The 13,790-nt window shown below is 47.8% G+C and overlaps 4 protein-coding genes across 12 annotated transcripts; 1 reads left to right on the forward strand and 3 right to left on the reverse strand.

Annotated features, from left to right (window-relative positions):
• The first annotated feature begins 31 nt into the window (after positions 1-31).
• LOC133168960 (cytochrome c oxidase subunit 8A, mitochondrial) lies at positions 32-751 on the forward strand. The gene is made up of 2 exons (XM_061300712.1): positions 32-270; positions 431-751. Exons 1-2 carry the CDS (start codon positions 154-156, stop codon positions 518-520), a joined length of 207 nt encoding a protein of 68 aa, XP_061156696.1. The 5' UTR covers positions 32-153; the 3' UTR covers positions 521-751.
• A 446-nt stretch (positions 752-1,197) lies between these two features.
• gabrg1 (gamma-aminobutyric acid type A receptor subunit gamma1) lies at positions 1,198-5,543 on the reverse strand. 7 transcript variants are annotated; one of them, XM_061300695.1, is made up of 11 exons: positions 5,006-5,543; positions 4,451-4,611; positions 4,233-4,300; positions 3,895-4,115; positions 3,632-3,714; positions 2,769-2,906; positions 2,516-2,668; positions 2,208-2,410; positions 1,924-2,112; positions 1,602-1,678; positions 1,198-1,561 (listed from the first exon to the last, which is right to left on the reverse strand). In XM_061300695.1, the coding sequence occupies exons 1-11, from the start codon at positions 5,482-5,484 to the stop codon at positions 1,354-1,356; spliced, it is 1,980 nt and encodes a 659-aa protein (XP_061156679.1). In that variant the 5' UTR covers positions 5,485-5,543; the 3' UTR covers positions 1,198-1,353. The 7 variants fall into 7 exon arrangements, with proteins under 7 accessions (XP_061156679.1, XP_061156678.1, XP_061156684.1 ...); XM_061300694.1 differs by having other exon boundaries at positions 1,924-2,115; positions 5,006-5,538; XM_061300700.1 differs by lacking the exon at positions 1,602-1,678 and having other exon boundaries at positions 1,198-1,260; positions 1,924-2,115; positions 5,006-5,538.
• A 314-nt stretch (positions 5,544-5,857) lies between these two features.
• On the reverse strand, positions 5,858-9,953 carry gabra2a (gamma-aminobutyric acid type A receptor subunit alpha2a). Of its 3 annotated transcripts, XM_061301652.1 has the most exons (10): positions 9,467-9,953; positions 9,269-9,405; positions 8,975-9,084; positions 8,774-8,841; positions 7,913-8,133; positions 7,752-7,834; positions 7,176-7,319; positions 6,805-6,957; positions 6,514-6,716; positions 5,858-6,368 (listed from the first exon to the last, which is right to left on the reverse strand). In XM_061301652.1, the coding sequence occupies exons 2-10, from the start codon at positions 9,331-9,333 to the stop codon at positions 6,072-6,074; spliced, it is 1,344 nt and encodes a 447-aa protein (XP_061157636.1). In that variant the 5' UTR covers positions 9,334-9,405; positions 9,467-9,953; the 3' UTR covers positions 5,858-6,071. The 3 variants fall into 3 exon arrangements, with proteins under 3 accessions (XP_061157636.1, XP_061157637.1, XP_061157638.1); XM_061301653.1 differs by having other exon boundaries at positions 7,913-8,103; positions 8,191-8,841; positions 9,269-9,953; XM_061301654.1 differs by lacking the exon at positions 7,176-7,319 and having other exon boundaries at positions 9,269-9,953.
• Positions 9,954-10,093: 140 nt separating this feature from the next.
• On the reverse strand, positions 10,094-11,660 carry commd8 (COMM domain containing 8). The gene is made up of 5 exons (XM_061301655.1): positions 11,519-11,660; positions 11,094-11,249; positions 10,860-11,012; positions 10,529-10,684; positions 10,094-10,410 (listed from the first exon to the last, which is right to left on the reverse strand). Exons 1-5 carry the CDS (start codon positions 11,561-11,563, stop codon positions 10,390-10,392), a joined length of 531 nt encoding a protein of 176 aa, XP_061157639.1. The 5' UTR covers positions 11,564-11,660; the 3' UTR covers positions 10,094-10,389.
• Between the last annotated feature and the right edge of the window lie 2,130 nt (positions 11,661-13,790).

The following is a 13,790-nucleotide window of genomic DNA, read 5'->3' on the forward strand; positions in this document are numbered from 1 at the left end:
CCCCCAGACAGTAGGCGTCACTGAAGAACAATCGGGAGTTCCGGTGCGGCAAAGAAGGGAAGTGACATCAGCAGTGAGAGCCAAACCGCAGCCAACAAGCTCGCTCCATTGCAAACCAAAGGACGCGTCCGTCATCACAGCAAACAAGGAAACATGTCTGGGCTTCTGCGAACCATCTCTTGCCGTGCTGCACCCGCACTGCGTGGACACAGTGTTTGTCTCAGGGCAAATATCAACACTCGACCTGCCAAGGAAAAGATAGGCGCTGTGGTAAGTTCACGATTCGCCTGACATTGCGTCCGCGTTAGCTTGCAGCCGTACGCCGTAGGCTGTCCTTGACGGACGGACGAGGTCACAAGTGGCGTTTGATGAACGCAGTCTGCTGCTTTCAAGTATCATTAGTGACACTCACTTTGGTTTGGGCGTCCAGGAAACTATGGTTGGATTGGCTTTGTTCTCCGTGGCCATCCTGGGGCCATCTGGATGGATCCTGGCTCACCTGGAAGACTACAAGAAATAATGGACAGTTTGCCTGCCTGCCTGCCTGCCTGCCTGCCTGCCTGCCTGACGTTCCAAGTCAATATGATCTAGATGGAGTCTTCGCCAACAGCCATTTTCAATCTGTTGTTGCAACAATTTGACACCTCCAGGCCCAAGTTATGGACAGGAAAAGGTTCCAGGACGATCGTCATTATCCATCTAGTTCTGTGCATCTTGTATTGTATGGACAACAATAAATTGGACAAATGAATCTTTTGCTTGCTTGAATCATTTCACATGGGTTGAGAAAAAACATTGGCTTGTGGAAAGGCACTAGAGATGGGGGCTAGCAGACAGATGTCACTCAGCGCAGCAGTCTCTTTCCCCAAATGCTGCATTTCTGCCGCGTCTCTGAGCTTCGCCATGATTGTTGACATCTGCGCCAGACGACGTGCCTCTGAGCAAAGTGTTGAAGCGCAGGGGGCGGCCGCCGCATCACAAGGAGTCGGTACAGTGAGTGTGGTTGAGGTCGCATTTAAAAAGTCTACCGGACCACAATGCAACAGAAGAGTTGTGCGCAACTATGACTCGCTGGCTAGCTAGCATCATGTGCATAATGTCTGAAGGTGGACCCAAGGAAAACCACTCCCCAATTGACTCATGCCATCTAGCGGCCAACAGGGAACACTACGTGGTGGAAATTTCAAGATGACGCTGTTTACATGTCGAAATCATTTATTTAGGTGGTCGTTTTTCACCAGTGCTTCTGGAACATATTTCCTGCGAAAAACGAGGGATGATCAGTGTACAGCTAAAGCTCGATTGTATGCGGAATTTGGGAATCCTCCAATCACCGGTGCTAAAGTTGACGTGCTAGTCAGTTGGCTTTGTACGGTCTTTATCGTGCATTGAAAATATGATATAGTCCATAAATCGCGTAGAACGGAGCTTCAGCTGTATAAACACATACGTACATACATATGGAATGACATTTGTGATGAGATGAAGGGTCCCTTCATATGCAAATGTCCTTCCTCCCCCCCAAAAGTCCATATTCTGATGTAGAGGAAAAACAGACAGCCTTTACACCCATATTCTGATGTAGAGGAAAAACAGACAGCCTTTCACGGTGTGTATGAGCCATTCTTGTTTTCATTAGCCATGATGGAGGAAATAGCCAGAAGAAAGCAGAGCCAATCTGGGACAAGCAGGCGTGATTCATTTTGTCGTCGTCGTCGTCATCATCAAAAGAGGCAGTTTGATAGGACAGGACTCATTTGACGACTGTCAGAGTATCCCATTCCCTGTCAAATGCTTGGCCGGACAAAACTCCGAGGCCGCTTTATGCTTTTATAGATAAAGATAGCCTATCCAATAAACCAAATTAAAAAGGCCAAAAGCGGTCGGGAAGAAGATTCGTGAGTAAGAATCGATCTTACTCACTCGCACGTGCATCCTGTTTTCTCGCCAGGCACCTGAGCGACAGTCATCAAAGCAGCAGAAGAAAGTGGCGCAGTCTTTTCCGTCCAAACATTCATAGGCAAAGTCGTCCTGGTCGTCGTGATAGTGCATGATGTTGTTCATTTGCAGCAAGGACGCTCCGGGACGGATATTGACCAGACTCGGTGGCTTCTGCTGTTTTTCGGGAGACGACAAAAGTTGCATGAACGGAACAACTCCTCTGATTTCATTGTGTGGTTTTTTTTTTCTCCCCCCCCCCCACTTACGTGTGCGTTGTTTTTGGCTTTGGACTTTTTGGTCTGTCTGTTGCTGGTGAAGTAATGCAGTGTTCCATATTCCATCAGAGCGGCAAAGGTGAAGATGAAGCAGACGGAGACAAACAGGTCCATGGCTGTCACATATGACACCTTGGGCAAAGACTTTCTGGAGATGGTGCTAAGGGTGGTCATGGTAAGCACGGTGGTGATTCCTGAAAGCCGGATCACATTGTATGTACGTATTAGGAGCACGAGCGGTGCCAGCGGCAAAGCGTTGATATTTCGCATCGATACTTGGGGAACAAAAGCTATCGAACCTAAAGATGTACGAGCTGGGACAGCATCCTTGTTAATCCAGAAAGAGACCCAGGACAGGACCACTATCATGCTACACGGAATGTACGTCTGGATGGTGAAGTAACCCATTCTCCGACTCAGGTCAAAAAAGATGGTCATGATGACATATTCCCCTGACGACAAAGTAGAAACGTGTTTCTGCTAAGGAATACACAATTGTGAACTCAAAGGCGAAAGAAAGCAGGCAAAGACAGAGCTCAAGTGGTTTCCTACCCGACTGGGTGTGCGCCACGTCAGAAGTATTTCTCATTCCGACAAATGCAAACTGGTAAAGTCTCCAGTACCGCTGGTCAGCCACCTCCACCGCTCGTCTTTGCCACCGGTATAAAATCTCCGTCCGGGGGTAACCGTCTATAGAGGAGCCCGGCCCGGCCGGGCCCGGCCGCAGAACACACAGACGATGAATCCGACAGGAAGTCAAATCTCTGACAGAAGTTGTGCGAGTAGTGTGACGCGAGTCAAAATGTAGCATTCGCCATGGCAACTGACAAGCTCATACTGGTCAAATTCGATCAAATGAGCATAATGACTGAAAATCAAATCAGGAACAGTGAGGCCAATAGTGCTCAGAAGTGAACAAGACGAGTTTTGGGTTCTTCTGCAAACACGTTTGGGAAAAGTGATTTTCTGCTCATTTGCTCCATTCGACTTGAACTGCAATACAGCAAACATGGAATGGTCTTTGCGTTTTACCAAGACATGGGAGGCTGAAGCACAAGATACAAATGAAGGGCGACAGACAGACAGGCAGGCAGGCAGGCAGACAGACAGGCAGGCGGGCATACATACAGACAGACAGACAGACAGACAGACAGACATAGGCAGACAGACAGACAGGCGGGCATACAGACAGACAGACAGACCGACAGCATGAATCAGACGGCTATAATTCATCACGTCTGTCAGAGCTTCTCTCCTTTGCTCGAGCGGCAAATGATAGTTTGAAGCAAATGGATCTTTTGGCTGGCAAAAAGACAGGCCTAGCCCGTACGCTAACTAGCCCAGCCAGAAGCCCTGCTGGGCGGCCAGGCAAGCTCAAGAGCCGAGATGGGAGGGGGAGACGCTGGAGCACCTACAGCTTGAAAACTCCAGCGGACACGAGTGCTCATCCATTGGAAAGTTATGCAGCTTAAGGTAACACTCTGCATTAATAGTCAACCTGACAAAAAGAAAATTGTGACAGAGAAGAGGCAAGTCTCAGCAGTGGTTTTCCCTATCAAATTGTGCTCACCTACAGTAGAACAAATACAAATGCGCACACACACACACACTAAAGCAGCACAAACAACAAATCGAGTTTTTGCAAGCATTTGCTCTCTCTCTGTGCGTCTTTCCTTACCTGAGCGTGTACATCACTCTGCCATTGCCCCACAGCCTCAGCAGGCGGTTTGGCGTGGTGATCCAGTGGGCGTCGGATTTCCTGGAATTTCTGAAGAATGTGTCGGGAATCCAGATTTTGCCTACCATGTTACTGTTGAGCATAAGGAGCTTCATTGAACTGTTGAACTTGAGTCTGCCGTCATACCACGTCTGAGCAAAAAAGATGTCGATGGTGTATTCCTGGAAAAGCCATGAAGCCGGAGCAGTCAACCACTGACTGACAGACAGACAGACAGACAGACAGACAGACAGACAGACAGACAGACAGACAGACAGACAGTTTGAGTAACGTCTCACCATGTTGATGGGGTCGACTGGTCCAATGCTGTTGACGTATACGGCTGTCTCGATCACCGTCGGCCTCACTAAAGAAATGAGCATCAACAGACAGAATCTTACGCATCTCTTTCAATCATACCAGAAAGCGTTTATGCATTTCTCAACGACCACTAATATTTGAAGTTCTACTCTTCTCAACGCTTCTGCTGTGGGACTCCAAATTGAATTGTACTTGCCCCCAATGTCAGGTCGTAGTTTGTTGTCATAGCCTTGCAGAAGTTTATTAAGTATCATGGTCACATCGCTTTCATAGACCTTTGGCGATAGGACCCAGGTCTTATTGATGGCGACGTCCTCATAATCCTCCTCCTCTTGTTTGCCGGGCTGAAGGGCCACGCTGCGAGAAATGAAAAGATCTCAATCCAAATCTGTACGACGTGTTGATTTCAAAGCGCTGCAACTTCAATATCTTGCATTGTCATGATGTAGGAGCCTGCTTCCCTTAGGTGCTTTTCTAGTCATCCTGAAGACTGCCACCGTATGACATTTTACTTGCGCCATAGCGGTAATGATGCACAACGATACAGAGAAATGAAGGGGGGGGGGAAAAACCCAAGCCAACCCTTGGCTTTAACAACCAAATGAGTCCCAATCATGGACTTACTCTGTCACGCTTCTCGTGCCTGCACTGTAATTGCAGACAGCAAGATGCAGCGCTGTGGATTTTCTAACCTTGACAATCAATGTTCCCACGGCGGGCTTAGCCTAGCACGTTGTCGGTGCACACTTACCACAATCCGAGCACAGCAAAGAGCACACGCAGGCTCATTGCGTGCACAGCGCTGAGCAACAAAAGCCTCATTTGCCACTCCGACTCGTTTCCAAGGAGACCAAGAGGGAAATTGGAGCTGTCTCTTGATGGGCTCTTCCAAAGATTCGAGCTAAATGTTGCCTTAGCGTGATGAGGAAGGTACATCCATGAGAAGGTCCTTGCGGAGGAGGGAGAGGATGAGGAGGAGGAGGAGGGGAAGGGGGAGGGAGGGAGGAAGGCAAGATTGAATGAGGATGTTGCGAGGGGCTGCTGCTCCAGCTTCCCTGTCGCTGCCAGATTCTCAACCAAGATTGGATCATGGAAACATGGTCTGTTAGTACTACCAAGTATATATATAGTTTTCAATAGCAGGAAAAACAAATCAACAAAGATCTCTTTTACAAATCCAAGAGGTAGCCAGCCGATCTGTGATTTGATTTGAATGTCAGCAATAAGCATAGAGGATTTGAAATCCTGCCTGCATGCCTGCGCGGCTGCCTCGCCCTGCCTCGCCCTGCCTTGCCTTGCCCTGCCCTGCCTTGCCTTGCCTTGCCTTGCCTTGCCTTGCCTCGCCTCGCCCTGCCCTGCCCTGCCCTGCCCTGCCCTGCCCTGCCCTGCCCTGCCCTGCCTTCGTTTAGTTCGAGATTAGGAGCAGTGTACCAATATAGCAATGTGCATTTGAAGAATCGTGCCACGCCTTTGCTACCTTGATGAAAGGTGCCCGCTCGTCACTACCCATGAAGCAGACGAGCGGCTGTATTTGTTTCCATCTGCGCTATTGTTTCAACGCTTTCCCTCTTGGTCCAAAGCCCAGAAATAACAGCCAATGAAATTTGCTTGCAAACCAAATTCATTGTGTCACTTAACGTCAAGCAAGTCACACTTATTTCACAATGTAAGTATCCAACATTTGTCTGCTTTGCAATGGTGCAGTACTCCTAACGTTGGAAAAGTCATCAACAAAACGGTTAGGATGCAAGGGATGATACGTGCATTTGGTACACAAAGGGCTTTTGACTGGAGCACACCCACAAAGTCCCCGGTGCTTATTTGGAATGATCCCCGTCGTTAATAACGGGTTCTCTGTTGAGGTAGGTGGCCCAGTAAACAAGGTTAAAGGTACCAAAAAGCACAGGGAACATGATACGGGAAATGCGGTCAATCTTGCTGACACTGTTGAACGTTTTCTTGCGTACGCCTTTCTTCTCCGAGGAGGCCTTGTCGGGACGGCTGACGGAGGAGCACTTGGAGATGGTCGCCAGCGTTGAGTCTTTACTTAGATCAGGAGCGTAGTTAGCCACGGCCACGGCATTGTTCTTCTTCATGGCAGCCGATTCTTTCTTCTGCGGGGGAAAAGCGGCCGTTGGATTAGTTGTGAATATTCCTGGAGGAGTCAATCAGGCGGCCCGGGTTCTTACAAATAGTCACAGTTTGCATCAACAAGCAACAAGCATCACATTGAAGGTATTGCAGCGTCTGGTGTCGTACCTTGTCATCGACCAGAGTCTTTCCGTCCCAGGCCCAGCCCCGCTTGGTGAAGTAGTTGACGGTGGCAAATTCAATGAGCGCAGAGAAGACAAAGGCATAGCACACGGCGATGAACCAATCCATGGCTGTGGCGTAGGCCACTTTGGGCAGTGAATTGCGGGCGCTGATACTTAAGGTGGTCATTGTCAGCACCGTGGTTACACCTGCAAGAAAACGCAGCCAGCCAGAGTTTGGACCACTGCTTTTGGCATTGCCGTGGCAAGTGTTGCATTCCAATACGTGTGTACTCACCAAACACGGTTCTGGCCGGAACGGACTCTCGATTAAGCCAAAAAGAGACCTGGGAGAGGATTACGGTCATGATACAGGGCAAATAGGTCTGGATCACAAAATAGCCAATTTTCCTCTTCAGGTGGAAGTGTGCCGTCATGACCGTGTATTCACCTGAGTTCAAAACAGTCAGCAGAATAGATTGTAGAATCGCTTCGAAAACATCGCTATGACTCCATTCCTTTTCAGAACAACATATTCCGTCAAAGGGACTCCGATACGGCATCGTTCGTTAATACGTATCGAGGAGTCGGCCCGGAATTGGAGGACAAATGGGAAATAATCCACATACAAAGTACCGTTTCGGACTCATGGAAAGAAATCAAATATACCGGTGCTGGATTGAACGGTCTCCTTTCCCACCGTTTGTCCCACTAAGTCGTACTGGTTGAGTCTCGATCCGTCAGCTGCCACGTCCACTGACTGGGAAGCATTTCGAGTCCAAATGTAAGTCACCTCAGACTTTGTGTAGGCATCTGAAGCAGCAGAGGCAAATCCCTCATTACATTTCAACTGGAAAAAACTCATTGACGGATTACCTGCAATCATCTCAAATACATTACAGCCTCATTCCTAATACGCTGTGAGGCGGGCTGGCGGGCGGCTTGGGCGGGCGGGCAGACAGACAGACAGGCAGACAGGCAGACAGGCAGACAGTCAGACAGACAGGCAGACAGACAGGCAGACAGGCAGACAGACTCGCCCTGCACCACTGCACATCAAAGTCAAAGTCAAAGTCAGCTTTATTGTCAACCTCTCCACATGTCACAACACACAAAGAGACCGAAATTACGTTTTTCTCTATCCCACGGTGACGAGACACATAACACGATAGACATACAAGTACGCGACACAATATAAAAACAAGAAGGCAAACATTCAATAGCAATGTTTTGGTTGAAACTTACAGCTGCCAAACTTCAGAGGACACGAGTGAGAGTCCATGGGAAAGTCTTCCAGGTGCATGGGGCACTCGGCTTGAACCGTCAGCCTGGGAACAAGAGATCAGGCTGTGCAGCCACGGAATGCGCAGATGAAAGAAATCGAAGCAATTCACCCTGCTAGTTACCTCATGGTATAGAGCAGCGTTCCATCCTCCATAATCCTCAGCAGTTTGTTGGGCATTGTCATGTTATGGGCCACCGACTTCTTGCCGTTGTGAAAGAAGGTATCGGGAGTCCAGATCTTACTGGCCATCAAGTTGTTGAGGGGAAGAATGTTCATCGGACCGTGAAACTTTAACCGTTCATCTTTCCAACTCTGACGGAAGAAAACATCCACTGTGTACTCCTAAAAAAGCAGAGAGCCACAATCGAATGAATGAAAAAAAAGAACCAATGATCTTACAGAGAGCAAAAGATGTGTGTCAGAGCCACAAAGTAGATACACAGATGGAGTGAAATGATGATCTGTCTTGCAAGTTTGATGAGGAGGAACAATCAATTTCACATGAGGCCATCTTCCTATTTCTGCATTTGGAGCCTGCATTCTCATCATCCGTGCCATTTACCATCCACGTTACGGTCCGGTGGGGAGAGGAGAGCCTGCAGCAACTCAAGAAAGCTTTTAAGGGATCAAGAGGTGTGCGTGAGTGAGTGAGGCAGTGAGTGAGGCAGTGATGAGGCAGTGAGTGAGGCAGTGAGGCAGTGAGGCAGTGAGAGAGTGAGAGAGAGAGAGAGATGGAATCAAAACATCAGGAGGAAAATGGCTGCCAGGATGCTCATGACCACTCTGCAAAAGGAAGGAACCAATGATGGAATCAAACCAGAAGAGTCAAGCATCTTTTGAATTGACGCCAGCGACTTCATTTCTGCGTGTTCTTAATGAGGCGGGCGGGGGAAACGTGACGGGGACACAAAGAGTCGCACGGCACGTGAACTAGCAACTGAACTTTGTGGGTCCAAAGTGAACAACGCATTGTAACATGTACCATGTCTGTGTCTGACACCGGGCCAAAGCTGGTCACGTAGATATCAGTCTTGACTTCTGTGACTCGGTCTGCAAAATACGATTGCTTTCAAACAATCACGCAGTTGATCAAAAAGCATCGAGGTGGCAAAAGTCAGCAGCCACAAACATGTATTTGATGCCACTTTCAACATGGATACGGAAGAAATGGAACAATGCTCACCACCCAAGCCAGGTCTCAGCCTGTTGTCATAGCCATCCAGAAGACTGTCCAGGATCTTAGTGAACGTTGCGATGTCTTTGCGCGTCGCCGCGTCGGAATCACCTTTGGACCTATCGGTCACATTTCTTATCGTATTACAAACATCCACAGCTGATCCAGCACCAAAAGGAAGGCGTGCGGGACACGCTGAGCCCTTGAGCACGGGCCGCCCATCACTCAAGCAGTTCTTTTTCAAAAGCCTACATCGACGGAAACATGGTTGATATCGTGCAAAAATGACTCAAGGGGACTTACCGCGCGTGCAATGCGCTTGCGTACACCAAGATGCTCATGAGGTAAGAGCGCCATGGTCCTCTCATGGTGAAAGCCTGTGACGGCTTAGGAAAGAAACGTCAATATGGCTTCTGATGATCCTGCGCCAAGCTGCCGACCTGAAAGGCCACCACAGGTTTAGGGCAAATGAAAGGAGTAAGGAGGAAAAGAGATACTTACAACTCAGATCCTCGCAGCTCATCCACCTGAGTGCAAGATGAGCAGAGTAGCGAGCCGCTCTTAATAAATAGTCGGCCAGCCAGCCAGTCGGCCAGACCCCGATTCCCTGATGCGTGAAGCCAGGGCTCCATAGAATGGCATTCATTTTTAATCAATGCTCACTTCCACACAAGTGGAAAAAACAATGAAATATTAAAGAAAGGACTGACAATGTGAAGACTTTGATTTTATATGTCCCTGATGTTTTGTCCTTTCCACTTTAGTCTTGCTTCTATGTTACGTTTTTTTAGCAGGGTGGGGATGGATGGATGGATGGATGGATGGATGGATGGATGGATGGATGGATGGATGGATGGATGGATGGATGGATGGATGGATGGATGGATGGATGGATGGATGGATGGATGGATGGATGGATGGATGGATGGATGGATAGATAGATAGATAGATAGATAGATAGATAGATAGATAGATAGATAGATAGATAGATAGATAGATAGATAGATAGATAGATAGATAGATAGATAGATAGATAGATAGATAGATAGATAGATAGATAGATAAACTACACGGGCCAGTTTGTGGGGAAAAGAAATGTGGCAAATATAACCGCAAAACTAAATGGAATTCTTGAAAGAAGTGTTGTTTTTTTAATTATTATTTTTTGATAGGAATGTCGATTACAAACAAGTGGTAATAAAATACTTGTATCAACAAGCTCACAATGCACAGGTTAAGGCAAAGAAAATGAGGACGACCTAACTTGAGCTTTAAAGCATTTGAAACAATGGCCGAAAGCTTCAGATGGGCCTCCATTTACGCCTACAATTTTGCACAATTTCTGTCTGCTTGCTGGCATGCATGAGCAGATGGGTTCTTCTCTCCTCCATGCCACCGCACTGCCTCTTCTTTGCGATCAGTGTTCATTTCAACTGTAGCAGCACCTGTATGCGTACGTACATAAAAAAAAGGTGCCATTGAAAAGAATGATTGACATTCACATTGTGAGAAAACGTTTGTGTCCAAACTCTGACTTGTGTCACAACAACGATGCTTGTTGACCTTATTAGCAGCCTCCAGTGAGGTGATGAGTGTATTAAGCTCCTCTCTGTTCATCTCCATGGTGAAAGAGTTTAGGCCTCCGTTCTCTCTTATATCCAGATGAAGACTCAACAGAGGAGTCTGAAGAGATGAGATCTTGTCACTGGACAGTGCCAACTGGAGGCAGGCAGATGACATACACAAAAGCAAATCAACACACAAGACCAACGTAAAAAGTGCTCTCGGCAACTTCGGACACATGGATCATATTCAAGCCGAGGAAGATGACCTTTTGGAATATTTGTTGAGATGTGTGATATGAACAGGACTCAAAGACAAAACATGAATTGACCTGAAGCTGCCAGTCAAAGTCGTGCAAAATAGCAGAGGAGATTGAGTCGGTCGTGGCCAGCAGAGCATGGCAAATCTCTTGCCGTCTGCCTTGGAGCACATTCAGCACGGCCTCCGAGTGGCTGCTGCTCAACTCGGACAGGCGGAGCAGCACCTGAGAAGAAGCAGCGCAGCGGCAAAGAAAGACTGCAAATGGGACCTGAAAACAAAAGCCCACTCCCGGTTCCCCTCATACCTCCTCATCAGAGCTGTTGCTCCCTACCGACAGCCGGAAGAGTGCTGCCAAAGACTCGAGCAGGTCCAGCCACTCGTCCAGGCTCCAGGAGGCATTGTAGTCGTCTCTGCGAGGAGCTTCTCGACCACACAGTCCATCCACTACTCTGTGGCACAACTGCAGACAGACAGGCAGACAGGCAAGCAAGCAGACAGACAGGCAGGCAGGCAGGCAGGCAAGAAGACAGACAGGCAGACAGACAGACAGCCAGGCAGGCAGGCAGGCAGGCACACGGCACTGTGAGGCTCTGTGTCATGCTCCATCTTTTTCATGTAAACAAATAAATATCCTGCTGGTCTACACTGGAATTGGACGCGCACAAAGGCACATATTACCATTTAACAATCTTTGCAGTCAACAAAAATACGACACTTTTGTGCACTTACTTTATGACACTCCGTAAGAGCTAAGTTGTTTAGTCGGGCCGTCATGTTTCTTTCACTTCCGCTTTGTCGTCAGCTGACCACAGGCTGAGAGTCACGTGACTGCGTCATGCTGCATTGAAGTGCCTCGCGTAAAAATGGGAAATGAGAAAAGGATTTTGTTTCGCCACACGATATTGAACGCGCTGAGTGATACACGCACGCAACAACAACAAAAATCAATCAATGTTGCAGTGACAAAAAAGAAAAAAAAAATCAATCAATCAGTGCTGTAGTGACAAAATGTAGCGACTCAGTGAGCGGCAATTTCCCTCATTTGGACATTGAAAATGCCCATCTCTGGACAAATCATATGCGGGGAAACTTCCAATAGTTAAAATGCAACTTTGAGCCTCGGGGACATGCCAGATGTGCACTTTTTCCACTACAAACTAATGGTTGAAACATGTTTCCAGAGTCATTATTCAAGCAAGACCAAAGCTGTCTCCTAGATAATGAAATAGGGCAAGCCTTTAAAAAGGTGACATCATGAACACTTGTCTCGTTGCTTCTGTGGCTTGACCAGCAACGACGCTTTGTGTTTTATAACAGCAACATTGCAGTTAAATGAGTCAGCCATTAAGTGAAACGTCTGAGCTCAAGACTTAAGCTGCCCGCAAGGCCCAAGTTGCCGTTCAGCTGCCGTTTACGTTCAAGTGCCTTTTATCCAATCTCACACCTGTGAGGTGACTCATTTGCCTCTGCGCTCTATCGTTATTGGTCATCTGCTTCTAATTGAAAGGACCATGTAACCGTACAATAACAACAGCCGTCTGGGTGCCTTGAAGCAATTATTACCTTTCAGCATCACAATTTGAAAAGATGATAGTCCTCCCACCGTCTGGCCTGGCCTGGCCTGGCCTGGCCTGGCCTGGCCTGGTGACCAGATGACGTGAGCTCAGCAAACCTTTTGCCGCTGCTTCTTTTTCCTCTGATACTTTGACAACAGATGCCTTGGCGTCTCAATTTTGCTCTTCAATAATGAGATGCAAAATAAGAGCCATGCGGAATTGCTTATTTCCACCCTTGATATTTATTTCCCGACATTAACATGGAAATGTAATGTAAGAGTTTTTCAAGACCCAAGCTAAACGACTAGTTTGATTCAATGCTTTTGTCAAATCATCATCTTTTCCCATAGGAAAGTGTAGCATATGAGTGTTGAAATATTTCTGTGGAGCTGGTCCCCCCAAAAGGGCTGTAAAAAGGAACATGAAAAAAGAGAGGAGAGGGAGGGAGGGAGAGAGGGAGAGGTAGGGAGGAGAAGAAAAAACAGGGGGGGGGGGGGTGACTTGGCTCCTCATCCTAATAATGTGTATTCTCTCTGACATCATCATTATAAAATTAGGAACCAGCTTTTGTGTTCCTTCCAGATGTGGAAGCTTGAAACGGCATTCCAAAGCCAAAGTCCAAGTCTGCTTTATTGTCAATTTCTTCACATGCCAAGACACACAAAGAAATCAAAATGGCGTTCCCACTATCCCACGGTGACAAGACATACTACACAATATACATACAAGTTAACAACACCAAAAAATAAAAACATGGACCGTTGCCACGGTTCATGAAGTGTCCAGCCAGCCCAGAGCTTGCTTTTGTAGTATGCTTGTACTCCTTTTCTTTGACCTTTTTACCAAATTGTATTTGTGATTGAACCATAGCCCATTTATGACATTTTGCCACGATGCAATGGCATTAATGCAATTGGCATTAATGCAATTGGCTCAGCAGCAAGCATGTACACACACACACACACCCAGAGAATGTACATATGGTCTTATTTCGCTCTCCCAACTAACCTTCCTCAACCAACCTTTTCTCCCCAATCTCCTCCCCTCGTGTTTTTAGCTGTCAAGGCAGGCAGGCAAAGGTTGAGTGGCCGAAGAGCCAGCCGTGGCTTGCTTGGTTGGGCTGCAGCTGCAAAACAGCAGGAAAGGGAACTTGTTCATCATGCACTGTGCTCATGGCCAAAACCATCAACTTGACCGATAAGAGACTGGGCAAAAGCATGGACACTCCACATTTTGGGATCTTTTTAGTTGACATGTATGGAAGGTGAAAGGAGGTCGTGCTGATACCTCAGGCCTTGAACTTGCCACGTGCAGCAAGCCTGCCGGCCGGCCGGCCGGCCGGCCAGCCAGCCAGCCGGCCAGCCAGCCAGCCAGCCAGCCAGCCAGCCAGCCAGCCAGCCGCAGCTGTCTTGGACCCAGCGCTCTTGTTTGTGTACCCATTTGCA

The sequence above is a fragment of the Syngnathus typhle genome, linkage group LG16, assembly GCF_033458585.1.
Source record: "Syngnathus typhle isolate RoL2023-S1 ecotype Sweden linkage group LG16, RoL_Styp_1.0, whole genome shotgun sequence".
NCBI lineage: Eukaryota > Metazoa > Chordata > Actinopteri > Syngnathiformes > Syngnathidae > Syngnathus > Syngnathus typhle.

Excerpts from the sequence above, each read along its gene's own strand:
- gabrg1 (XM_061300694.1), bottom strand. The coding sequence starts at position 5,484 with ATGCTTATTGCTGACATTCAAATCAAATCACAGATCGGCTGGCTACCT. Across the intron at positions 4,116-4,232 it reads CAGTCGACCCCATCAACATG|GAATACACCATCGACATCTT; the intron begins GTGAGACGTTAC and ends TGGCTTTTCCAG. Across the intron at positions 2,411-2,515 it reads CCCAGCTCGTACATCTTTAG|GAATCACCACCGTGCTTACC; the intron begins GTTCGATAGCTT and ends TCCGGCTTTCAG.
- LOC133168960 (XM_061300712.1), top strand. The coding sequence starts at position 154 with ATGTCTGGGCTTCTGCGAACCATCTCTTGCCGTGCTGCACCCGCACTG. Across the intron at positions 271-430 it reads AGGAAAAGATAGGCGCTGTG|GAAACTATGGTTGGATTGGC; the intron begins GTAAGTTCACGA and ends TTGGGCGTCCAG.
- gabra2a (XM_061301652.1), bottom strand. The coding sequence starts at position 9,333 with ATGAGAGGACCATGGCGCTCTTACCTCATGAGCATCTTGGTGTACGCA. Across the intron at positions 8,134-8,773 it reads CGGTGTCAGACACAGACATG|GAGTACACAGTGGATGTTTT; the intron begins GTACATGTTACA and ends CTGCTTTTTTAG. Across the intron at positions 6,958-7,175 it reads GACCGTTCAATCCAGCACCG|GTGAATACACGGTCATGACG; the intron begins GTATATTTGATT and ends TTTTGAACTCAG.
- commd8 (XM_061301655.1), bottom strand. The coding sequence starts at position 11,563 with ATGACGGCCCGACTAAACAACTTAGCTCTTACGGAGTGTCATAAA. Across the intron at positions 11,013-11,093 it reads GCAACAGCTCTGATGAGGAG|GTGCTGCTCCGCCTGTCCGA; the intron begins GTATGAGGGGAA and ends GCTTCTTCTCAG. Across the intron at positions 10,411-10,528 it reads CACTGGAGGCTGCTAATAAG|GTGCTGCTACAGTTGAAATG; the intron begins GTCAACAAGCAT and ends GTACGCATACAG.